At 42.3% G+C, this 22,218-nt stretch overlaps 1 protein-coding gene across 2 annotated transcripts; it reads right to left on the reverse strand.

The window, feature by feature from the left end:
• Positions 1-8: 8 nt before the first annotated feature.
• Positions 9-21,354, reverse strand: LOC116322937 (calcium-binding mitochondrial carrier protein Aralar1-like). 2 transcript variants are annotated; one of them, XM_031743160.2, is made up of 18 exons: positions 21,085-21,354; positions 20,522-20,575; positions 17,784-17,926; positions 17,260-17,375; positions 16,415-16,554; positions 13,779-13,925; positions 13,445-13,583; positions 12,457-12,550; positions 10,165-10,249; positions 8,861-8,942; positions 7,446-7,604; positions 6,418-6,470; positions 6,102-6,182; positions 2,986-3,126; positions 1,745-1,883; positions 1,269-1,427; positions 465-555; positions 9-378 (listed from the first exon to the last, which is right to left on the reverse strand). In XM_031743160.2, the coding sequence occupies exons 1-18, from the start codon at positions 21,094-21,096 to the stop codon at positions 171-173; spliced, it is 2,043 nt and encodes a 680-aa protein (XP_031599020.1). In that variant the 5' UTR covers positions 21,097-21,354; the 3' UTR covers positions 9-170. The 2 variants fall into 2 exon arrangements, with proteins under 2 accessions (XP_031599020.1, XP_039456234.1); XM_039600300.1 differs by lacking the exon at positions 21,085-21,354 and adding an exon at positions 20,676-21,025.
• Positions 21,355-22,218: the final 864 nt, after the last annotated feature.

The raw sequence follows: 22,218 nt of genomic DNA on the forward strand, positions 1-22,218 counted from the left end.
ACAAGATGTACAAAAAATTGTGCAAGCTATGCAAAGAAAATGCAATTAAAGCCATACCCATGCAGCATTTATAGTAAGACAACCACTTCTATGCATTGAATCGAAATGTGGTTAAGTAAAGGAGGAAATGAGGGCTGAAAGAGCATGCAGCCCTCACGAGAAGTGACTGTTTATGAGGCTTGAGGCTCCGCTTTGGACGTCGCTGATGTGATTGTCACCTCTCCGGAAGGCTTAAACTTAGGCAGGTGCAGGCCAAATTTTCTCTCCACGCCAGCAAAGGTTGAGGCGGCCAGAAGGTAACCACCCAGGTGGTCTGGAGTCACAGAGGGAAGGTCCTTGATTGTAGGTTTGTGAGTGGGCTCAGATCCAGCAGGACGACTGAGAAGAAAGATTAGGAGAAGCTGAGCCTCGTGATGCATTAATGAGTCGCTCGCTCTTGTTTGAAACACGATGAATGTACTTACTGTCCTCCAAAGTCAACGTAGAACCATCTCTGTAACAGTTCGTAGGTCACCAGTGTTACGCCAAACTGCGGTGACGATCTAAAGACGCGAGCTAAAGGGAGAAATTTTAAAAATGACAGTTACAGAGAAATAGCATTACTCTGGTGAGCTTCATGTAAGTGTGAGTTTCATCGAAATCAAAGGACTTCTATGGTTGTTGGGGCTAAACGGCAACCCTGAGGGACGGTAATTAATGGAAACGTGAAATTGCAGTTTCTTCAGTTCCTCTGGAGGCCACTACTGTTGAGCCCCACAAACACTTTAGTTAATGCTTGAAGCTTGCATTGGTCATTTTGACCGACAGATCTGCTGCGCTTCACCTCAGCTAATTTGAGTCGCCGAATTTCTCGATCACATTTGTGGTGTTGCTGTATGCTCGTACAGCCCATCCAAGAGGTTTCTGCTCAGTTTAGGCAAGTGAAATTCCAGTAGCTTAATTCTATGTCTCACTAATTAGAAGATATTCATGACTGTTTGATGTATCTCAGCTGTGGATGGATAAACTTTGCTAACCAAGTTTGCTATCGTCAGTTATGTCACTGTCCAAAACATAAATAAATACAAATAAGATGGTAGACAAAAAGCTAAGGCGTCAAAACTTCAGAAACCAACGGCTGACACTGGGCTATCTCTATCTTTATATACAGTCTATTTGTTCAGTTCAGGTGAAATATGAGGTGGAAATTCACCTTGGTTTCATCTGAACAAACCTTAAAGATGTTTGTGTCTATTGTGTGTATATATATATATGTGTGTGTGTTTTACCTCCTGCGCCCTTCCAAAATGCTCTGAAACCTTCCTCCTTGAGGATCTTCCTAAAGCAGTCGATGACTCCGTTATACGTCGTCTGGCCTGCTCGGGCTGCCACCTGGAGCCTGGTCTTGATGACATCAGCAGGGGTCACCAACGAAGCTGCTGGTACACCTTGTTTAAAAAAAAAAACAAAAAAACAACCACATCATAAAGCACTCTCACTATGCACAGATGGCGTCACATTCTGATATCCCAGCTGGAGCATCACGCAGAGCTCCAAATGGCTACACCTTCACTGTGAAGCATGACAAAAGCGGTGTATATACAGCCAGGCTATTGAGAGCAGCAATAGACGAAGCAATTACAAACGGGGAGGAAGCCTAAATGCATTTTTTTGTGCAGACAACGTGACAGATCCCTTTACAAAACAACTCAACATGCCGCTGTTTCAATGTCCAGATTCTCTGAGCTTTCCAGATGTTCGTTACCTGCAATAGCTCCAGCAGTGAGCAGCTGCAGAGGCCCCAGCCTTCCATCGTCATCTGCCAGCTTCCCCTTGGTGTGGGCATAAACGGGGAAGTAGATGGCGGAGAAGGGAATGTCACGCAGGAAGCAAGCTTTGGCTCCCTAACAGAAAAAAAGGAAGATCTTAAAAATAAATGCATCGTAACAGGGCTGATGAATGAGCAGACAGCAGTGGAGCAGGTTTGTCTTTGGGATTAAATGGTCTGGGATCTGATTTATTTTAACCTACGGGGGGGCTTTAGTGTTGATGACGGAGCCAAAGAGCCCCAGGCCCTGGGCCTCCAGAGAAAAATCCATCACACCACAGACCTCAGTGTGCTGGCTTCTTTTACCGAGAGGAAGTCCGCTTTTTCTCCCCCCTCCTTCCTTTTTCTTTTTTCAAACAAGCCACACACTGTCTGCCGCTCATTAAAATATGGAGTATGAACACATGACTCCAGCTGTAAGTAAAGCCGCAAGGATTTGGAAAGGAGCAGTAGCAAAGCGTAATCCCTCAGTAATTTGCTGTCGGTTGTTGGCCGCAGTTCCGTTTGCATGTTTAACACTGTTTTGGAAAATTGCAAACAGTCAGCAGAGCAATGTTTGATCTTCAAATTTCTGTTTCTCCATCTCCATTATGTCTATGTACACATACAAGATGTTTGGTCAAAAACAGTAGTGTTTCACCTATGTATTGTTACAGGAAATTAAATAAGAGCACATGTTACAATTGACACCAAAATCACTAAATTTAAGAGGGAAATATTGTGCCTTTTACTCTTGATACAGAGAGTTGGAAATTAAGACTAATATTAGGATAGATATGATTTTGCATCGAGGACCTTTAGGTGTTAAATTGCTGTATTGCCACTTTCATTGCTATATTAACTGACAGACCTAACTGTTAATTATAGTTAAAAATCAAACAAATGTTTAACATTACAAGCAGAAAATATTAAAGATGTCAGTCTCCACCTTCTTATTTAGAGGGATGTTGTTTGTGAATTTAATGTATCAAAAAATTCATCAAATCAAGAAAAATTCGTGGAAAAAAATTTGGATGAGAAACTTAAAAGTGACAACACCATGGCAAACAAAAATAAACTCCTCATGTTGTTGGCTGCTTGTGTCTCGGGAACATCGGAGTACCTTTCACTGCCCTTGTATGACAGTTAAAGGAGGTTGATGCTGCAGACGTCACGGTGCTGCAGAGGTGCTGACCTACCTTGTAGAGGCCAAAGAAGCCCAGGTCCCTCACAACAGTCAGGGCACTGACCCTTGGGCCAGTAGTGATCTCTCCAGCCACCTGCAGACGGATCTTAACAATCTCCAGAGGATTGGTGAAAATCACCTGGGAGCCTCCAGCCTGCAACGGGAAAAAAATAAAAATAAACAAACAGCTGACTTGTGGCTTAAGAATGCAAGGATCGGGGTCTCTAAGTGGATTTTCAGTGGTGTGTGAGGCTGCACAAGTGAGGGGTGAATTCTGGGTGAAATGGTAATGATGTGTAAGCATTTCTTCCCCACAGGGATTCTAAAATCATCTCGGTAAACCTCTTGCACAAAGAATACTTTTTTTTTCTCCTCCTAAATCTGATGTGATATTGTCAGAGCGTGGCCTTGACAGGAGGAGGAAAAAGCAGGCATTGATAGAAGAACAACCGGGGTCACAATAGAGCAGGAGAAGTCTCGGCTCATGGTTGGGAGGCTCTGACCCTGGCACCAGCCCTCTGCCCCCTCGCCTCCCCCGAGGCACCTCCTGTGGCAGGGTGAGTGGCCCAGCCTGGCCTCGGCCCGCACACTTCCCCAATTCACCCCTATTCCCAGGGGAGAGCGCTGAATCACCCAGACAGCTCAGAGTCCAGGAAAGCGATGCCCTAAAGGCACGGCACCCTCTGACTCAGGCACATTTATCACCCGCCCCACATCTAATCAGGCCTCAGGATGCCTGCTGGTGACATTCAGGGCAGGGGTCTTATCTGTAAACATCCGAGCAAAGGTCTAAAAAAAGCTCAGGCATATTTAGTCATCTTCAGAGTGGACGGGGAATATCCGCTTCTCTGAAGATTGATTCACTCGTCTGCTCCCTTTTATCTCCTTCAGTTCTGTCTGGTGGAAGCAATTATTTAACAAATTATCAGATTAAGCAGACTTCAAACTCTCATGAAGCAACACGAGAATATGGGGAAAGTCATAAAATACATTTCTATCAGGGTCCACAGATGGAATAGCTTCTTCACAGCGAGCATTGTAGTGGACACCATCCTCATCCTGTGCAAAAGCCTGCACGGTGACTACGCCTCAGGTTCGTACCGCATTGTCAAACTCAATCACAATGAGCTGGACCCCGCTTCATCCAGGACCCTCCAGGGCCTCTTCCTTCAATTGCACCCTGACAGGGGTCACGACCCCGCAGACCTCAGCTCCTCTGAGTCCAACCTGCGGCCTCTGCTCCACAGCGCTCCTGCTTTATTTCAGCACAGCCGGCATAGAGGCATCTTTAATCGGATGATGCAATGACAAATTGCTACACAGAAAAAGGAATCACACCTGACCGCAGTCGCCATTTCAGACGATTCACAATCATAGTTTCTGTTTCAGGAAACTACGATATGCTGACATGAGACGCTGAATTATAGTAACCTCTCTAACTTAATAAGAGTCACCACGGCAACAGTAAACACACTGGCAAATTAAGTCAGATTCAATTTAAAGCAAAAATCTGTAAATGAAATGAAATAAAATAAAACCATGATGTCTCCCTGTGTTTACAAATCCAAAACGAGATCCAAATGCAGGTGAAAGACTTGTCCTTCAAAAACTAAACAAACCGAGGCACCTTCTCCTCTAAATGGTGTGGTTACAACCAGAAACATACACACAAAACATTACTACAACACAGGAGTGTCTTTTTTCTTCTGTGGGACTGTAAAAGTGCATCAAGCACTCTGCTTAGGTGCAAAGACAAGGTGACTGTACTCTACTCATTTCAATATTCCACATCACCACATTAAAGAGGGAAACACTTCTTTCTGTATTATGTATTTATAATGTTCTCACCTGCAAAAAACTACTTACTCATCATGTATTAATATCTTACTTTTATGATTGTGGCATATGTATGTCTGTTTCTCTTAGACACATAGTTTCATCCAGACTGATCACACTGTACAACCTGCCTAGGGTACCAGGATTATCAACAGCTTTTGGGAATTATTATAATAACACTCGAATCCTAATAAATTGTTTAGATTATGGATAGTAGCTGATCTATGATAGGTGTGCATTGTTTGTAAATACATTTTGCTCAATTTGTAGTGCAGTGGCACTTTGGGGCCACTGGAAAGTACTGTCATGTGTGTGTGTGTGTGTGTGTGTGTGTGTGTGTGTGTGTGTGTGTCTGTGTGTGTATATATATATACACACACACACACACACACATGCAGCATGTGGACTTGTAGAATGTTTTGATACTCTTATTTTAATTGGCTTTACACAAGTATTTTATTTTGAAAGATATTTGTGTTTCCCTACCTGACAGCTATGGATGGTCATGATTTACAAATATTTAAATGGTCATTAAGCTAAAAACTGAACTAGAATGGCAAAAGCCTGGCACAGCACTGTGCAGTTATTTGAAAACCGTTTGGGGTTAAAGGCAGTACATGAAGAATACTGAAAACAATATGTGCCTGAAATGCTCATCCTTACTACCGACAGGTAAGATTACTATTGTGGTAGTCCTAGATTTCATTCAGCTGCCTCCACAGTGAGTCACTCATCTGACACGCCGACGTCAACTTGCAGCAAATAAGAGATCTGCTTCCTGTGTTGCTATGCAGAGCAGAACCAGCTCCCCAATCTTGGGCTTCCCAGCTGCAGCTGTTGGAGCTGGATCCATCCACTGGAGATATTTTAGAGACTCACTGGAGAGGCAGCTAAATGACACTGAGGATGGACATGATGGAGGGATGTAAAAAAACAACAAAAAAAAAAAAAACGTACTTACATATAACACCTTTAAGTAAAGTTGAATACCTCATCCGCACGGCATATAATGATCATTTCATGCATGTTAAATAAATTTCTCACCCTTCACATATGTTAAAACAAAAATTAAAACACTAAAAGAGTGGTATCCGTTTAGCTTTGCATCTGAAATACTTACACATTTCATTTCTGTACTTACTTATGAACCCAAGACTACAAAATGCACATAATCACTGCACTATTTTTTTTTTTACTCATGCATACATCGCTTATCTTTAAGGTGTCCCTTCACTTGGTTTTGGGTTCATCTACAGACTGAATTTGAATGATGATCGCCTCAGTAATGCTTACACATCCACCAGCCAGAATCTCTGCAGGAAGAGGGATGGTATCATCCTGGTTGGTGAACTTGTCTCTGACAAAATCGTTCACCTGAAGAAAAGAAGAAAAAAAACAGGGAAAGAAGACACGAAGAAGAAGAAGAAAAAAAAAGTCAGATGAGACACAATCGCAGTCTTGATGGCAGGGCATTAATGTTAACTTGTGGTTGCAGTCGCATCTTGATTGCAAAGTGTGTCTCTTCTTCTTTGCATGTTTTTTTCCATTCACAATGAATCGTTCAGAACAACTTTTTGAGCACTCTAAGCTACGCAGTGGAATGACTTGCCGTGAGTTTGATAGCTTTCTCCGGGGCAACGCCAATGAGCTGCGGGAGGAGACCTGCAAAATATTATTCATAGATACCATTAGAATACCTGACAGAGAGAGAGAGAAAGAGAGACAGTCTGGCTGGAAATGAATGCCCATTTTTTTTTGTATCTTTGCTGAATGAATACATCCACTGACAGCTAGAACAATATAAGCTGCGGGGTTCTTGTGCGCGTAAAACAAACCCATAAATATTTACAGATGGTGCCTGATACAGCTGATGCACCAGCATACAAAGGTCCCACTGAAATTGAACAAAAGTCCCCAAAAATATGACACTGCTGCTGCATATGGGATCAGCATCGCGGAGACTTGATCCCGCTGTTAGCGGGGAACAGAGAGAGCTGTGTGGTCACGTACAAGATCGAGGGGGGAGGCTGGGTGCTACAGTGGCGATAACTGCCATACTGTTTCACCGTCTGTCCTTCATCAGGCCAGATAAACTTCTGAAGGAGCTGCTGAGTGACTGCTGCTGGTGTGCAGCCAGAAAACAGCCGAGCGTGTCTGTCTCTGAGTCAATCACCCTCTTATCATGTGCAAGAGATGAGGAAGGAGGGCAGGAGGACGCAGATCAGAGCAACAAAGCGCTGCAGCGGTAGAGGCAGCAGTAGATGGCAGTCTTGACTTCCCTCATATGAAAAGCCCGAGGGTAGAAGTGTTGTATATCACAAGCCTTCAGCACCATTATCACCACTCAGGCAGAGGCAGATCAGACACCACTGCTGCTGCTGCTACATGAATACTGCTGGTCATTCTCCTCGGGCAACTCTCCCAGGTACTGAGATAATGAAAACGTGACCCCTGGGTGTTGCTTTATTCACTGCTGAACAGGGAGGGCAAAGGTTTCTGGTATCAATTAGCGAACCATGCTCCCGATATTAGCGCGCTGGCGAATGCTGATGCTTTCCCATCAGATGGTTTGTTTTGCACGACACCCACATGTTGGCTTTTCATGTGCTGAAAAAAAAAAAATCTGTAAAGGATTACCTCTGTAAAAGCCGAAGAAGCCCTCGTAACGGAGCACTTTCTTTGCGCAGTCGAAGCTGCTCTTGTACATCAGTTCTCCTACAAAGGAGCCGGTGGAGCGCTGGTTCTGCATGCGCGTCTTCACCAGGTCAATAGGGTACACAGCCGTAGCGCCGGCAGCTACAAAAATTAAAAAAAAAAAAAAAAAAAAAACACACAGTGAACTAGTTTTGGGGGGTTTCCGCTATTTTGGACAGATTTTTTTTGAGCATCTAAACAAGTAAGAAAGCAAATTCAAATTTTACTTGTGGCAAACGTGACAAAAAGAGCTGCAGTTTGTTTTCTGATTTGTGCAACTGGCAGACAAGAACACCCCAAAATGACAAAGAAACCCCCCTTTTTTCAAATTAGACAAGCGAGTAAATGTTTGATCTTTGTGCTTGTAACAATGAATTACTATTACTTTTTAATTTATTTTTAATTCAATTACCTGTTGATATTGGACAGCCCTCTAGTGCATACAAGCCATCACTTTATTTATCTAGAGTCCTACACAACTGAGATGTACAGCAATAATTCTGCAGCTACATTTGGGGATGGTTTATCACTTAAAAGAAGTCATCATAAAGCTTAGAGTAGGAAATCCTGCAAAGTGGACGACTGGGTGAAAAATACAAGATGAAATCAAGTTTAATGAGAAGGATTTGTGGAAAAGTAAGGAGAGAAGAGTGTTGAAGCTTTTATGTTCTCTGTTATTTCACAAGAATGCACCTTCTAGCCTTTATTGTTATTGTAAATAACTGTTAAAAATCGCGGCTTGGCAGGTGTGAAATTTCTCGACTTCTGAAGGGAAGCTTGCCAGAAAAAGTTTGAGCAACACTGCACTAAACTGTTGCTATCAGTTACACTCGCCATGTCTTGTTTAGGATCAGGGGCTGCTGTAATGATGATTCCCAAACATGCAAACAGAGAAAGCAGCACAGTGAGTGAGAAACAGCTCATTCCTGGTGGTTTCTCTGTATGCCTCATGACTTACAGTATATCTCTCTCTGACCTGGCCTGAATTGGCTTCTGCTGAATGATGACTGATAAGTCTTTGCGTATTTGGGGAGAACAAGCACACACACACACACACAAAGACCGTGTTCCTATCTGAGGGGCAGTTATGTCAGAAGTTCCTTGTATCAGTTCCCCCCAGTGTAATTAGAGAGGGAGATTCCAGGGAGTGCGGTTCCGGAAGATTTGTGTCATTCCAAAGCTCCGACTCCAACGACAGCCTGGAGCCACGGTGGCACGGCAGCACAATGCCGGAGCCTCACATCACAGCCCTTCTCCCTGCAGGACAATGGCCGGCCCCGGGGCCTCGGCGCGGCAGCCGGCCGGCTAAGGTTACCGCTCGGGCGGGCCGGGGGCTCCGCTGCAGACATGTCACTCACCTCCAGCGATTGAGCCCAGAGAAAACCTGTAGGCAGACTCCGCAGCCTGGAGCCAGATGGGCCGAGACGTTTCGTGAGCGTGCTGTATAGGAGAAAAAGACACCAGCGGTCAAATGAATCTGGAGAAAGACAGGAGGGGGGATCAGACACTAAACATGAATCGGCTGGCTATTAAACTATAGCGAACCAGATACATTGTGGAAAGAAAAATGCTATAGAGTACTCAACGGCGGAGGAAGGCGATGGAATGCAGACATGTCATATAATGTCTGATTCATCGTCAGCCTGTATTAAATGTCACAGACAGACTAGCTCTGGATACAGTAAATGACTGTGTGAACCTGCGGCTGAGTTTTCCACGCATGCGACATGTGGGAGGCTAAAAGCTAAAAAGGTCTTCTTTTATTTTTATAACAAAGCATAATTTCTCCCTTATCCACTTGATCTCAGGATTGGTGTTTGATGTTGAAAGCAGAGGCCTTTGTTTTCACTGGGAACTGATTAGCCTCACAACCCTTTTCCATGTCCAGATAAGAATCTACATGAATATTACACAGTGCGAGTGAGACATCGTCAAATGTGTGTGCAAGTCGATGTATTTAGCCACTTCTCCTGCCACCAGATGAGAGGGGAGTGGAGAAGATCACTTTTTTCCTCTTCCCAGATGCTTCCACCCAGAGTTGCATGCTAACAAGATCGAGGTCTTGATCAAAGGGTTTAAACAATTAGCCTACTTCCACAGAAGGGCAAGGCTGAGAATTGCAGCATCCCCCCCCGAAGGAATCAAATTCCAGACCTCTGAGCACGAGTCCCAGGAGTGGCCTGAAAGCTCTGACCACAGCCTGATATAGAGCCGTGTTATCCGGTGGAGGCAGGAACTATTTTGTTCTCCCACATCCACCTTGACTCCCACTCCCCTCCTGCCATTAGCAGACTTTGCTAAAGACTCCTAAAACTTCTCAAGCCCCACACTGATAAAAGCCTCTTATTAGCGTCTCAGATGTGTGATTGCAGCTGATGTGTATGTACAGCCATACTGAATAAAATAGGCAGTGCCTTTCATGGAGAGGCACAACGCAACAATCCATTCCTCCTCTATGACTATAATTGGAGTACTTTTATCTGGGAGTTAAAGAAATGCACTTCACAAGGGAAGAAAAACATGGGCACTCTGCTAATTCAGCGACTGAACAGTCTTCCTTTTTCTTGCTTCTTTCTGAGAAGGAAGCAGGGCGAAGAAGTGGGAAAGGCTTTGATGAAAGGCAGGAGGATGTGAGGTGTATTAGAGGAGTCACTCAGGCTACCTGTCTGTGGCTCTCTGCTAGGTGGTATGGCATGTCTCCTTCCTCCAGCGGGGCAACTCTCTCGATGTCTGCGTGGTTCAGCCGCCTTGAGGGGGAGAGAGGAAGGGATTTAGTCCAGGAAAAAGCAGAAAGCCGTGCATCTACTTTGAGCGGCAGCCAGTGATGTAAGATTTTCCACAGACCTTTTACTGCCATATAACTTAAAGTTCCTGCTACTCGAGCTTATACACACAACAGACAAACAAAGCTGGAAGGGGCCCAACGAGTAAATGAAAGTGTTTTGTTACTAAATGCTGGAGATCCAAGTATCCCCTGCTGGTCTGACGCATCATAAAGCCTGCATTCATGTTTTATGTGTGTCTTGTTAATCAGCCACTGGAGCAACCATTGTTAAACAGAATGAGCAATAACTTTATCTTTACGACCAATAAACAGATGTTTATAACATATTTATTCCATTCGTGTCGGATTAGAATAAAAACACGGGCTTGCGTAAATGTAAATTTGAGGGAATAGCAGGAGAAGCTACCTGGGCAACTGCATTAACGACAGTGGAAAAGAAAATTTCTGCACTTTTTTGGACTCCACGTCGAGTTTGGTTTGTTCCATTTCATGTATTCCTCACATATATGCAGGTCTGACTTTGGCAATTTAGGAAAGCATTAGGCTGCTAGAAATCCAAACTACATTTAAAAAATTACACAGTCAAAAACCACCCAAGTTAATCCAGGAGCTGGAATAATTATTTCCCCATTTATACACAAAAACACAACAAAAAAATAAATAAAATATTAAGGAAGTTTGTCCAACTTTCTTTTTTTGCTCTTTTAATGAGAACATATTCATAATTTAGTTACAAATTTAAATGACGCACTCTGTACAAGAGCACTTTTTCAGCTTGTCCAACACGAACAGGTACAAATAAAAGAAACACTGTATATTACAGTGCAAATATTCACTATTAGACATCTGTTTATTAGCATGTGTACTACTTTTTCAGTAAATCTTTATGAATAATTATAAAACACTTATTAATGCTTCATATGCATGAAAACATTCTTCAATTTGTAGGTCATTAACTAAAGTCTTTCCATCAATATCCTCCTAGTGTTTTTCTTTATAATGTATGTTTTACTCAGGAGTCGGGACAGTAATTTTTCCTTAATAACACTTATTAAATACAGTCAAATGCAGTGGTTGCTGTTTTAATAACGTCCCCCCAGAGACCCGAGAACCGGGTCATAGCACTGTAATGTGTTCAGAGTGGAACTGGACCAGGTTACCATTAACTCTCATCCATTAAATTCACTTCACCATTTATCAGTTATAGTTACTAAACTGTCTGAACTGCTTATCTATAAATATAAGCTTTTAATTTCAACCACTCCTTCCATTATGTTTAGCTAACTAGTTTTTTCTTAATATGCTCAATAAATTCAACTTAATTACACCTTTAGTCAAGAATTTCCTAGTTTTTAAATCTGAATTTTCGATAGGTCTTTCAATTGATTATCTATTATGCTGTGAGCTGACAATAGTTTTAGTGGGGTGTACAACTTTTTTCCCCGCATACTTGTTTACTTACCGATTTTTATCATTTACGCAATCCTGTTTTTATTTAAAATGAACTTTTCTGTACAAACCTGTGGAAGCTCGTTTCTGCCACTGAGAAAAAAAATACACTTGTTGCCGTCGATAAGTCAAGAATTTGGGGTCATCTCCTGAAAAATGTCAACTTATTTAGTTCTTGAAATTTCAAGTTATTAAGTCAGTTTTGAGATGATAAATTTGAATGAGCCCTACTTGGCAAATAAATAAATAATTAAGTGGCAGGAACAACCTTCCATACAAACCTGTCCAAGTCAATCAGTTCTTTAATTAACTGTATTTTCTTGGTTTTTTTGTTGGTTTTTTTTTAATGATTTGAGCCTTTAGCTACTGTGAAAGTACTACTAGCACTATTATTTGAGCATCACTGGTGTAACGTGATACAACTAAACTAGGGTTCATATTTTTTTTAAAATAAATCTATATTAAGTGAACTTATAAAGCAGTCGAGTTGTTGAGAGGTAATTTCTTAATGGCCTGCTAATTGGAAAATCTTTGAAATACTAATAAAGATTTTCCACATAAGCATGGAAATAAGCTAATGGTAAATACAAGTACCTTATTATAAACTGTTATCCAGTAAAGTCCTTTTACTCTTTAGTGTAAACGTGTTGTAGCCTGAAACATGTTCACTGACCAATAAACCAACTCCACAGGTGACAACGGAATAATTCGAGATCTTACCCGGAGTGAGAGTGGAGACCAACGAGCTGATACAGGATGTCAATTTCCATCGGAGTGATTTGACCAAACTTATTTGCAGCATGAACAAACTCCTCTACAATTTAACAAAGACAGGAGACGATGCGGTCACACAAACTGGATTTCAAAGCTTCGCTGTGTCAAACATCAGACATGAGGCCGAGAGGATAAAAACATCAGTTATTTTCTACTGGAGGTTTGTGTTATATAGTATTTGCAAATAATGTTCCTTGTATTTTTTTTTCTTTATGTGGCTCTTTGTTGCAGGAAAATCTTTAAAACCATTAAAACTAGTCCTGTGTGTGCTTTACTTCTTCTTCCTCGACTACCACTAACTGAACCACTCTCAGCAGCACCCTGCACGGCTCTGCTATATGGGATTTATATTCATTTCTTTACTGCTGCCTGCTGAGAAACTCCATTGCCATCAGGTGGTCGTTCTAAAAGGAAACCTAATGGTAGTTGTTGAGAGAGGGGAAAGAGTTTGTTATTCACTTCCTCCACACCTTTAGTTACAAGTATGCTCGAGGCGTACAATGATATACTTTTCGGTGAAGGACAGCAGACATGCGAGTGCTCGCTTTAAACTTAATGATATTTGACATGCTCGGCAACAAATAACAATAATTATTTGCAAATACTGTTTGCTCAAAGTCTTTTCTACAAGGAGAAATACCAATGAAGAGGAAGCAGAAGTCTAAAGTTTGCATCTGAATGGGAAACACAACTGGGAACAGATGTGACTGACAGAACGACTATCAGTTACTCAGGTATACATGTGTGGGGAGGGGAGGGGATGATCTGATTACCAGATTAAAAATGTTCATTTACCTTAGTAATTTAGTGCTACAGTAAATGTTTCCTGAGTGTTCACTCACACCACTCTGTCAAGAAAGTTAAAATATGATCGCACATCTCACATCACAGTTACGATGCAGATGTGATTATTTCGGGAGACGCTCGGCAGTACCTTTGGTGACGAGAGTGTCTTTGTGCGTGCCCGCCACCGTGCTGTAAATCTTGCGGATCAGCTCCATGTTGTTGAGGAGAGCATTGAAGGCATTGAAGTAGGAGAAGCTCACCATGTGGGAGGTGCTCCCTCCCGCAGCCTAGAGCAAGACCAAAAGCCTGTCAGACCTACTGGATAGGAGGGACTACGGATGGATCTTATTATGTTCCTTCAAATCTTCCTTAACCAGCTAAATGACAGCAGCTCAGTAAGACATAAATCACTAACACAGATGTCCAAGCTAACTGTGAATTCTTGTGTCACTGTTTAAAAAAGGAAAATGTAATAACTCAACTGAAACCAGATTTTCCTCAACAAACGGAGTCAGCATGTGGTGCCTGATGGTGGCCATGATGTCACTGAAGTCCAAGGCAGTGATGGTGCCGCTTTTGCTCTTGTCTTTTTGTGCAAATGCCTGGCGGGCGTGCTCAAGCTGCAGCTCCTGTAGCGCACACACACGCACAGACAGGTTAAGATGCTAAAAAGGCAAAAAAAATCAGAGAGTATGTTCCCAGAACCTCGGAAGAAGAAAGTAGTTAAACAGATGTGAAAGTCATGAGATGTGACTGCGTTAGACAGACTTTTTTTTCCTTCTTTTTTTTTTTTTTAAATAGCAGTCGTTTCTCCAGAGACTAATGAAAACCACGTCCCGGGTAGTCTGATCCCGCACTCGAGCCGAGCGGCTGGCGAGGCGGCCGGCAGGTGTGTCCGCAACAAGATGATTCAATATGACAACCGTGCAATCAGAAGGGGATGCAGGGGGAGGCTGACCCCGGGTCAGTGTCTGCTGTCAAAGCTCATCGCGTATAACCAGAGGACTGTGGAGGAACTCCAACACCGAGGTGCTTCTTCATCCTCATATTCTTGTTCTGATAACCTAATCAGTGGATTTATTCTCACAATGTTTGCTGATTAGAATGCTCAAAACTGGTCATGATACTCATTACACAGACATACTTTTTTTAGACTTACAAACACTCTGTGAACTCAGTGAAGTTTCACGTTCCTGTGAAAGAGCCCTAACTTACAATAACAATCGGATCTACTTGCTTCAATTTCAAGTAACATGACATGACAGAAAACAAGACAATAAAAATGATACATAAAGATGAAATTCCGCACGCACAGGAGTGTTTGGTGTAGCGGTGGGAAGCTCCAGTCAAGTATGATAAACCACAACGCGCTCGGAGAGATCCCACACTGAAGTGGAGACAGAGTGCAGCCTGCATAACTCTTGGACCACCCAGTTTCTGCCTCAGACCACAGCCCTCGACTCTGAACCAGGTCGCTGCACTAGCTCCGCTCCCAATTTTTCTTTTTGACAACACACACACACACACACACACACACACACACACACACACACACACACACACACACACACACACACACACACACACACACACACACACACACACACACACACACACACACACACACACACACACACACACACACACACGGCAATAATCAAGCAAAATAGCGATTTTGGGAATTTTTTGACAGTTTAACAGAGAAGCAAAGTTAGGAAGGAGAGAGAAAGCAAGGGAGGACACACAGCAAAGGGCTGCATACTGGACTCAAACCTGGGCCACTGCATGGGCGCCTGCTCAACCAGTGGGCTAAACTGGTGCCCAATTTTAAGTGTCTTAATGGCACAACAGGCTCCCTCAAACCACCAGAACTGCTCATTACACTCCCCTCCCTTTTAGTCATGCCAACTATATGCGTGGCATATAGTTCCAATTTGACCCCAAGTGGGATGAAATCCCCACAGGAGGAATGACTTCATATTTTCTGATGCTATTGAAGCACTTTTGGCTGCTTTTCTGTACAAACTGTTTACTTTAAATTCAGACGATACTAAATTAATCAGATTTAGATGAGAAAGTTGGATTTTGTTCATTAAGTATTATCTTTAAAGACTTTTGCACTTATTTAGAGGGGGTATGTTCTTAAATTAAAAAAATGTCATATGAAAAGACCGTGAGATGTATATTTTACACTTTTTCGAATACTGACGTTGTTATGTGTGTTTTTTAAAAACCTTTTGATAAATACTACTTTTTAGGATAAGCAAAAGAAAAGTGTCTCCTTTGAACACAGATGTACACATGTAGATAGTGCAGGGGTCACTTCTGTTTCACTGGAAGATGCATCAACGCGGCCGCCATGTTTGACAGGGAATGCAGTTTTCTGTAATGCATATATGTCTACAGAGGCCACAGGTCATCATTAGTTTTCAACTTTTTTTCAGTCCACCATTGCATATTTATAATATTATGGTTTCCATAACAAAATACTGGCAGCAATCATGGCAGTTCTAAAAAGTAATGTTTAACATGGTTCCATCCGTTCATCTGTTTTCCTAACTGCTTAGTCAACTTTGAGTCACATGGGGGCTGGAGCCTATGCTAGACGATCTCTCATGTGATCCTGGGAGAAATCGCGCACTTGCACTTTCACATCTACAGCTAATTTACAATCAACAATTCGCCTAACGTGCATGCTTTTGGACTGGGGGTTGAAGCCAGATTACCCAGAGAGAACCCACACAGTCACAGGGAGAATGTGCAAAGCCAGGCAGCAGGTTCAAACCCCAAACCTTCTTGGTGTGAGGTGAGAGACTGCCACCGACTGCTCCACCATACTGCTTAACATTTGGCAGGAATTTAACCAATCTGCTTGTCGGTAATATTCTGCCAAAAAAAAAAAAAATTTGTAAAATATAAAAATTGACCTCATAAATCTCGTTATTACAAAGAGAGGCCTGTGAACGTCAGACATGTAATGAAAGCTGCAGAAGACTCTCCTCCCCAGTTGTCTCTGTCTAATTTTAAAAATACTGGACCGATGCTCACCTGTGAAAGCTCATTCCTTTAACACGCTGCGCATCAGTTTTGACATGAAGCTCCAAGATAAAATACATACCTGCAGAAATTGGGTGAACTCTGTGTAGCTGAGGTTCTTGTTCCTTTCATGGCCAAAGTGTAGCCTGATGAACTCACAGTCCCAGTTGAAGGGAATGTGGTGATGGACTGTAGTCTGGCTGAAGATGTCACGTACATTCTCTGGAAGAGAGAGACCCGAGTGAGCAGTAACAAAAGACAGAAGGAAAAACCTGCAAGATGCAGCTGTAATGTCCATCTCGCGTGCTCATTCCCTTTGCAGAGAACCCAGTTAAAGGAGATGAAAGAGTCAGTTTGGATGGCGAATCTGAAGAGGCTGTTACATTTTGAGGGTCGTGAGTCCTTCCAGGAAATTTTCTGTATAAGCTCTACTCTCAATTCCAGCTGCCTTTATGGAGGCCTATTGCACAGAAAGAGCACGACAGCAGCTTCTTTGTAAGACTCTCTCGGTTTATGACAGACTGGATTCATGTCGAATGGAGCTGGGTATAATGTGATGTTTCACACAGCTCATTGCAGCACTACCCAGACACGAGACCTTAAAAAGTCCCACTGCTAGCATATTTAATACTCTAAAGAAGAAGCCCCCAAAAGCACTGCTACTCCCACATTTATTGACTATACATGCTTACACACAAAAGAGAACTTCTACAGTGTTTAATCATCCCCACCCCAGTAGTTTCTTAGTGTTTTTCATCATTATGTCATCAATGTTTTCTTTCAACAAGAAGCACTTAAAATTCCTTTTAATTATCTACATCAGGTCTACATCTTAAGTCAGACGTAGGTATAATAATATTATCCAGTTTAAATTATCCTCTGTGCTGGTCTGTGCTGAAACACTGACATTAACTACCATGTACATACCAAATGAGATGTTCCCTGTACCGGTCTTGTCAAACAGCTGAAAGGCAACTATGAACAGGGCATCGGGGGCACATAGAACTGCCTCAAAGGCCAGAAACTCCTGGAAAGAGATCAATCTGTTTGGAGAAGAAAGAAAAAAAATGGATGAAAGATAAATGGATCTTCAACATCAGTTTGTGATAAGGACACGGCCTGATGTTGAGGACAAGGCACAAAAAGCATTAAAGGTATACGTTTTATAGCCGAGCTTCAGTTTTCATTCTTAGCAACAACACAAACTAGCCAATGAAATAATGTTACTAACACTGTTCATACATTGATACATACACACGCATATATATCGATCTATCTATAGATATAGATATAGATAGATATCCTTTATTTATCAGTGAAGAAAAGAAAGGTTTTGACAGGGTGTTGATGTATAGCTCTGTATAGCAAAAAAAAAAAAGAAGAAGAAAAGGACATCTAAGCATGACAAACTCTTCACGACAACCTTCATCGCACGACTTGTTCTCACTTACCCATCCTTGGTGGTGTCAGCCACTCCGGCTATCAGCTCCACAGTTTTGGGATTGTGTTGAGGCTGTGTATGCAGACCCAGGTAATGCTGCACAAAGTCCTTGGGGGTCATGTAATGCTCTCCATCCTGCACCACGCTGGCATACTGCAAAGGAGAAACAGACAAGCTATAAACAAGACTCAATGTGGATCCATATGTGCATTTAATTTGAGAACCAGTAAGGTTGAAATTTTACTGTGTGCATAAAAAGAGGAAGATGTGGACATATCCCTTGTCTCTGTAACAATAAGATGCATCCCGGTTCCTTTAACAGCATAAAGGAATCTAAGTTTATCGGCCCTATAGAGCATTTTAAGCATATATATATAAAGCTTTGCCACAGCCCATAATGACAGGCAGCATTGAAAAAGCATCTCTGAGCTTTGTCATCTCTTGACTTCATTCTAACCATGAATCTCATTCTCATACAAAAGATATGTTGCTACACACATAACAGACAATGATGCATGCCGTGCCACTGAAATTGCAAAGAAAAAAAAAGAAAAAGAAAAAAAGAAGTGTTATTGTGTGAGAGGAACACTGTATTACAATGATTTACCCCTTACTCATTCAGAGCAACGCAGCTGACAGCCCCTCTCTTTTTCAGGAACACCCTGTTCCCACTCACACACTAGCACACATTCAAACCTGCTGCAGTACAATCTGCTGGCCGCTGAACAGCTCCAGTGGCCTCCGTGTCAGAGGTTCAAAGGGCTCCTCGGGGATGGGAAAATGTTTGTTTCACTTTGTCCACCCAAACTCATCTCACCAGTCAGGGACTTGAACAGGCCCGCTTATCCAAAGTCTTAAGTTAGCAGGATACATTTTTCTATGATGTTCTATGTTGTTTTATCGTGTACAGTGGTGTGAAATGTGCTGTGCTACAGTATACTGTGTAGAGATGCTATGTGTTTTGGGGGTATATGGTGTTACAGGACCCATCTACACACAAGTCTAATGAGGAGGGTTGCTTTGGTATTCCGGTCTTGAGGCGACACTACTGGGCAGCCAGTGTGAGAGGCCTTGTTTGTTGGAAGTAATAAAGATATGTCCCCCTGTGGGTACTCCCTGAGACCTCAGCTGTTAAAAACATACCCCTTTCCTATCAGTTGTTCTCCAGTTGTGCAGTTAGAGACAAATTAGCTTAACAAAACTTTATGTTTAAAAAGTCCCCACAAATACCAACTCAGACAAAAGTAGCCTGCAAGGCTTCTAGTATCTCCTTACATGCCCCAGTATGGTATAACCATCCTTTTAAACCTAGTTAGCTGAATAGGGCATGGTCAGCCTGGAGAGCAAAAGATACTGTAAGTCTGACAGTTTGCATCCTTCCAAATTTACATTTTTTTTTTATTACCTTCAAATTAGACACACTTAATGTCCAAGTTTGATCAGCAGCTTGTTAACAGAGTTTTGGGAAGAAGCAATATCCCTTATTTATAAGTGTCCCAACAACACATGGTAGTTTGATTTAGTACAAAGTGATGCATAGCCTGTATTACTCCAAAACCAATGTAAATCTCATCTTTCCATCAGTATCCTCTCCATGCAACAGTGCCTCTCCCCAACTTTCTCCAGAGAAATTAAATCTCAGCCGACAACTCGGACGCTCCATAGAAATTCCAGAGCTTCCATCTGACATGCAGATGGAAGCTCTAGGAATGATGACTGCCAAGAAACTATAGCAGCAAAGATTGAAAAATTGTCCAAAATTTTAAAAATAAAAAAAATTAAGTGGTGTAAATCCTTGCTGTTTCATGATATACCATTCTAACCTCCAAATCTACTTGCAATTAATAAAATGCATATAACAGAGCCTTGTGTTGCAAATGTGTTTTACTCCACTCTGCTGACGCAAAGCATGCAATACAGTGCCGTGGTGAACGTGAGATCTGGGTCACGCTCTAAGACATAAGGTCATTTTTAGAGCCCGGGTTGGTTTTCAAGTTGGAGCAGAGATAGCTCTGGGAACACAAGCACCACATGAACTGGCAACAGAAAGGCCACACTCATGGGCCCGAGCCAAGCTCAGACAGAGAGAGAGTACGACATGAACCCGGCTGAGAGTGTGGGAGGAGACCTCCACGCCAAGTGTTTTCAGGACAATTCAACGCACTCTGCTGAATTAATCTTTTTAAGTGAAAATATTAATTCCGAGCAATTTATTGCCACATTTCTCCATCACATGATTGTGTATCTATTCACCCGCGCAGTAGGCCTCAAGTAGTTCTTAATCAAATTATACAGGCAGTCAGAATGAGCTTCCAGTAATTAACTCTTCCACCTGAATATGCAACACAAATTACGCAGCCCTGTTCTAGCAGAGTGAAGAGATGTTCAGGGACCATAAGGTGACTTAAGAAGTTGACACTCCAAACAAGACCTGTTGGGGGTAAACAAACTAACACCCTAATGCTGGGAATTGGTTGTCTCAGAAGAACGAAGAGGAATTCTTTAAGTTTTAAAGATAAAAAAATCAAATAAAAAACACACACACTGCACATGCAGAAAGGTAAAGCCAAGGACAAGTAGCTGATCCATAATTAGTCAGAGTATTTATGTGACCTTTACAGAGCTACGTGTCCCTGTAGACGCCACACAAACTACTCACTCACTGCACCAGTAGGCTTTTTAATGTATTTGTTTGATTTCATACCAGTTAGTATTAGAAACAGTTTTAATCCTGTGAGCAATCCTTACCTTCAGAAAAACAGTCTTCAAGTCTTGGGGGTCTGCCCTTTTGGTTGCTTGCACCTGTAACACACAAGTTGGAATTAGCTATGAAAAGCAGTTGAAAAACTGACCATACCACGTTAATGCCTGTAGTTTTTGGAGCTCCAGCAGGCAACTCTACCATCAATAAAGCTGAAGTTCAGTCTGTCACAGTTTAGCTTTGATTTTTTCCCCCCCTTTTTACGCATCGATCACAGACCACTAACAGCAACAGCCTGGCACTGCATATGGAAGTAGCCGTGCTGCGATCCTTTCAGACAGCGAAATCCCATCAAATCTCCCAGAATCAGAAAAAAAGCAGCAGAGAAAAAGAAATTACAGCTGTCTCTGCGAGGCCGGGAGAGATGCGCCTGTGTAAAGATGCAGAGCTTAAATAAAAGGGGGGGAGGACACCGCTGCGTTTCAGACTGAGGATTTGAACCCAAGCGTCAGCGCAGACGAGCCGTCCTCGGCATCCGACAGCGCAAAGCTCGCGGCCGTTTTATTGCCTTTAAAAATTATTATCTGATAAGAAATATTGACGGAGTCACCTTGACCGCCATGCTGGATGTGACGTCAGCCGCAGTGGACTAGCGCAGGCGCTGGGCATCGGGATGACAGCGGAGGTCCGAGACAGCGCACTATTTTTAGCCAGTTTGTTGTCCTTTTGCTGTGAACAAGGCGCTGTGACGGCCAAGGCGCAGCTGAGATGGACGCTCCGGACAGAGACACTTGGTCAGCAGATGTGTTACAGCATTTCCGGTCTGCACGGGGTCAAGTGAGGACACGCTGTACTGTGTGGTAGCCCTGCACATTACAAACAGGCAGGACAGAGGTGAAAAGAACAAATGTGGATAAAGTCTCTAAACCGGGAGAGAGTATCTTAATTTTAAAAAATGCGTTATTTATTTACTTATTGGAAAAAAATCATATCATGAAATGAAAAATGTCCAAAAGAATTTTCCATAGTTCAAATTCTAATAATAGTCTACTCGGTTTAGGATAATATAAAATAAAGAGAGAGAATCGATTTGGCTAAAGTGATCATATATACTTAAAACCTCCACGTAAAAATACATTTTCAGACATCAACTATCATATTTGTGTGTAGTCATGGTGAAATAAATAAATAAAAATAAAAATTACACCCCACGTCAATTCTAAGGTTTTTATGTCAGGACATAAAACATTCAAAACCAGGACTTACATTTAAGTAAATGTATCCTTATCAGTCTCTCACATCACTGAAGAACATTGCTTCAGTTTACTGTTTTTATGCACAGCTCTCTTAGATCCCACCACACTTCTTCAGTCAGGTTGGGATCTGGAGTCTGTGCCATTGCAGCACTATGACTCTTTTTCAGTCATTCTGTTGTAAATTTTCTGCTTTGACCATTGGATCGATGTCCTGTTGGATGATCCAACTTTACCTGTCAAACACGTAGCCTCACCTTTGACTCTAGAATACTTTAGTGTACAGAGGTGGTCTCAGTGACTGCTCTATAGGTCCTCTGGCAGCAAAATAAGCCCAAATCATCACTCCTCTATTGTGCTTGACAGTACGAGGTGTCAATAGGCTATGTTTGGTTTGTGATAAATATGGTGCTCTGCATTATTAACATCTTGACTTTGATCTTGTCTGTCCAAAAGACATTTTACCAGAAGTTTTTCAGATGCAGCTTTCC

The sequence above is a fragment of the Oreochromis aureus genome, linkage group 16 (assembly GCF_013358895.1).
Source record: "Oreochromis aureus strain Israel breed Guangdong linkage group 16, ZZ_aureus, whole genome shotgun sequence".
Classification (NCBI taxonomy): Eukaryota; Metazoa; Chordata; class Actinopteri; order Cichliformes; family Cichlidae; genus Oreochromis; species Oreochromis aureus.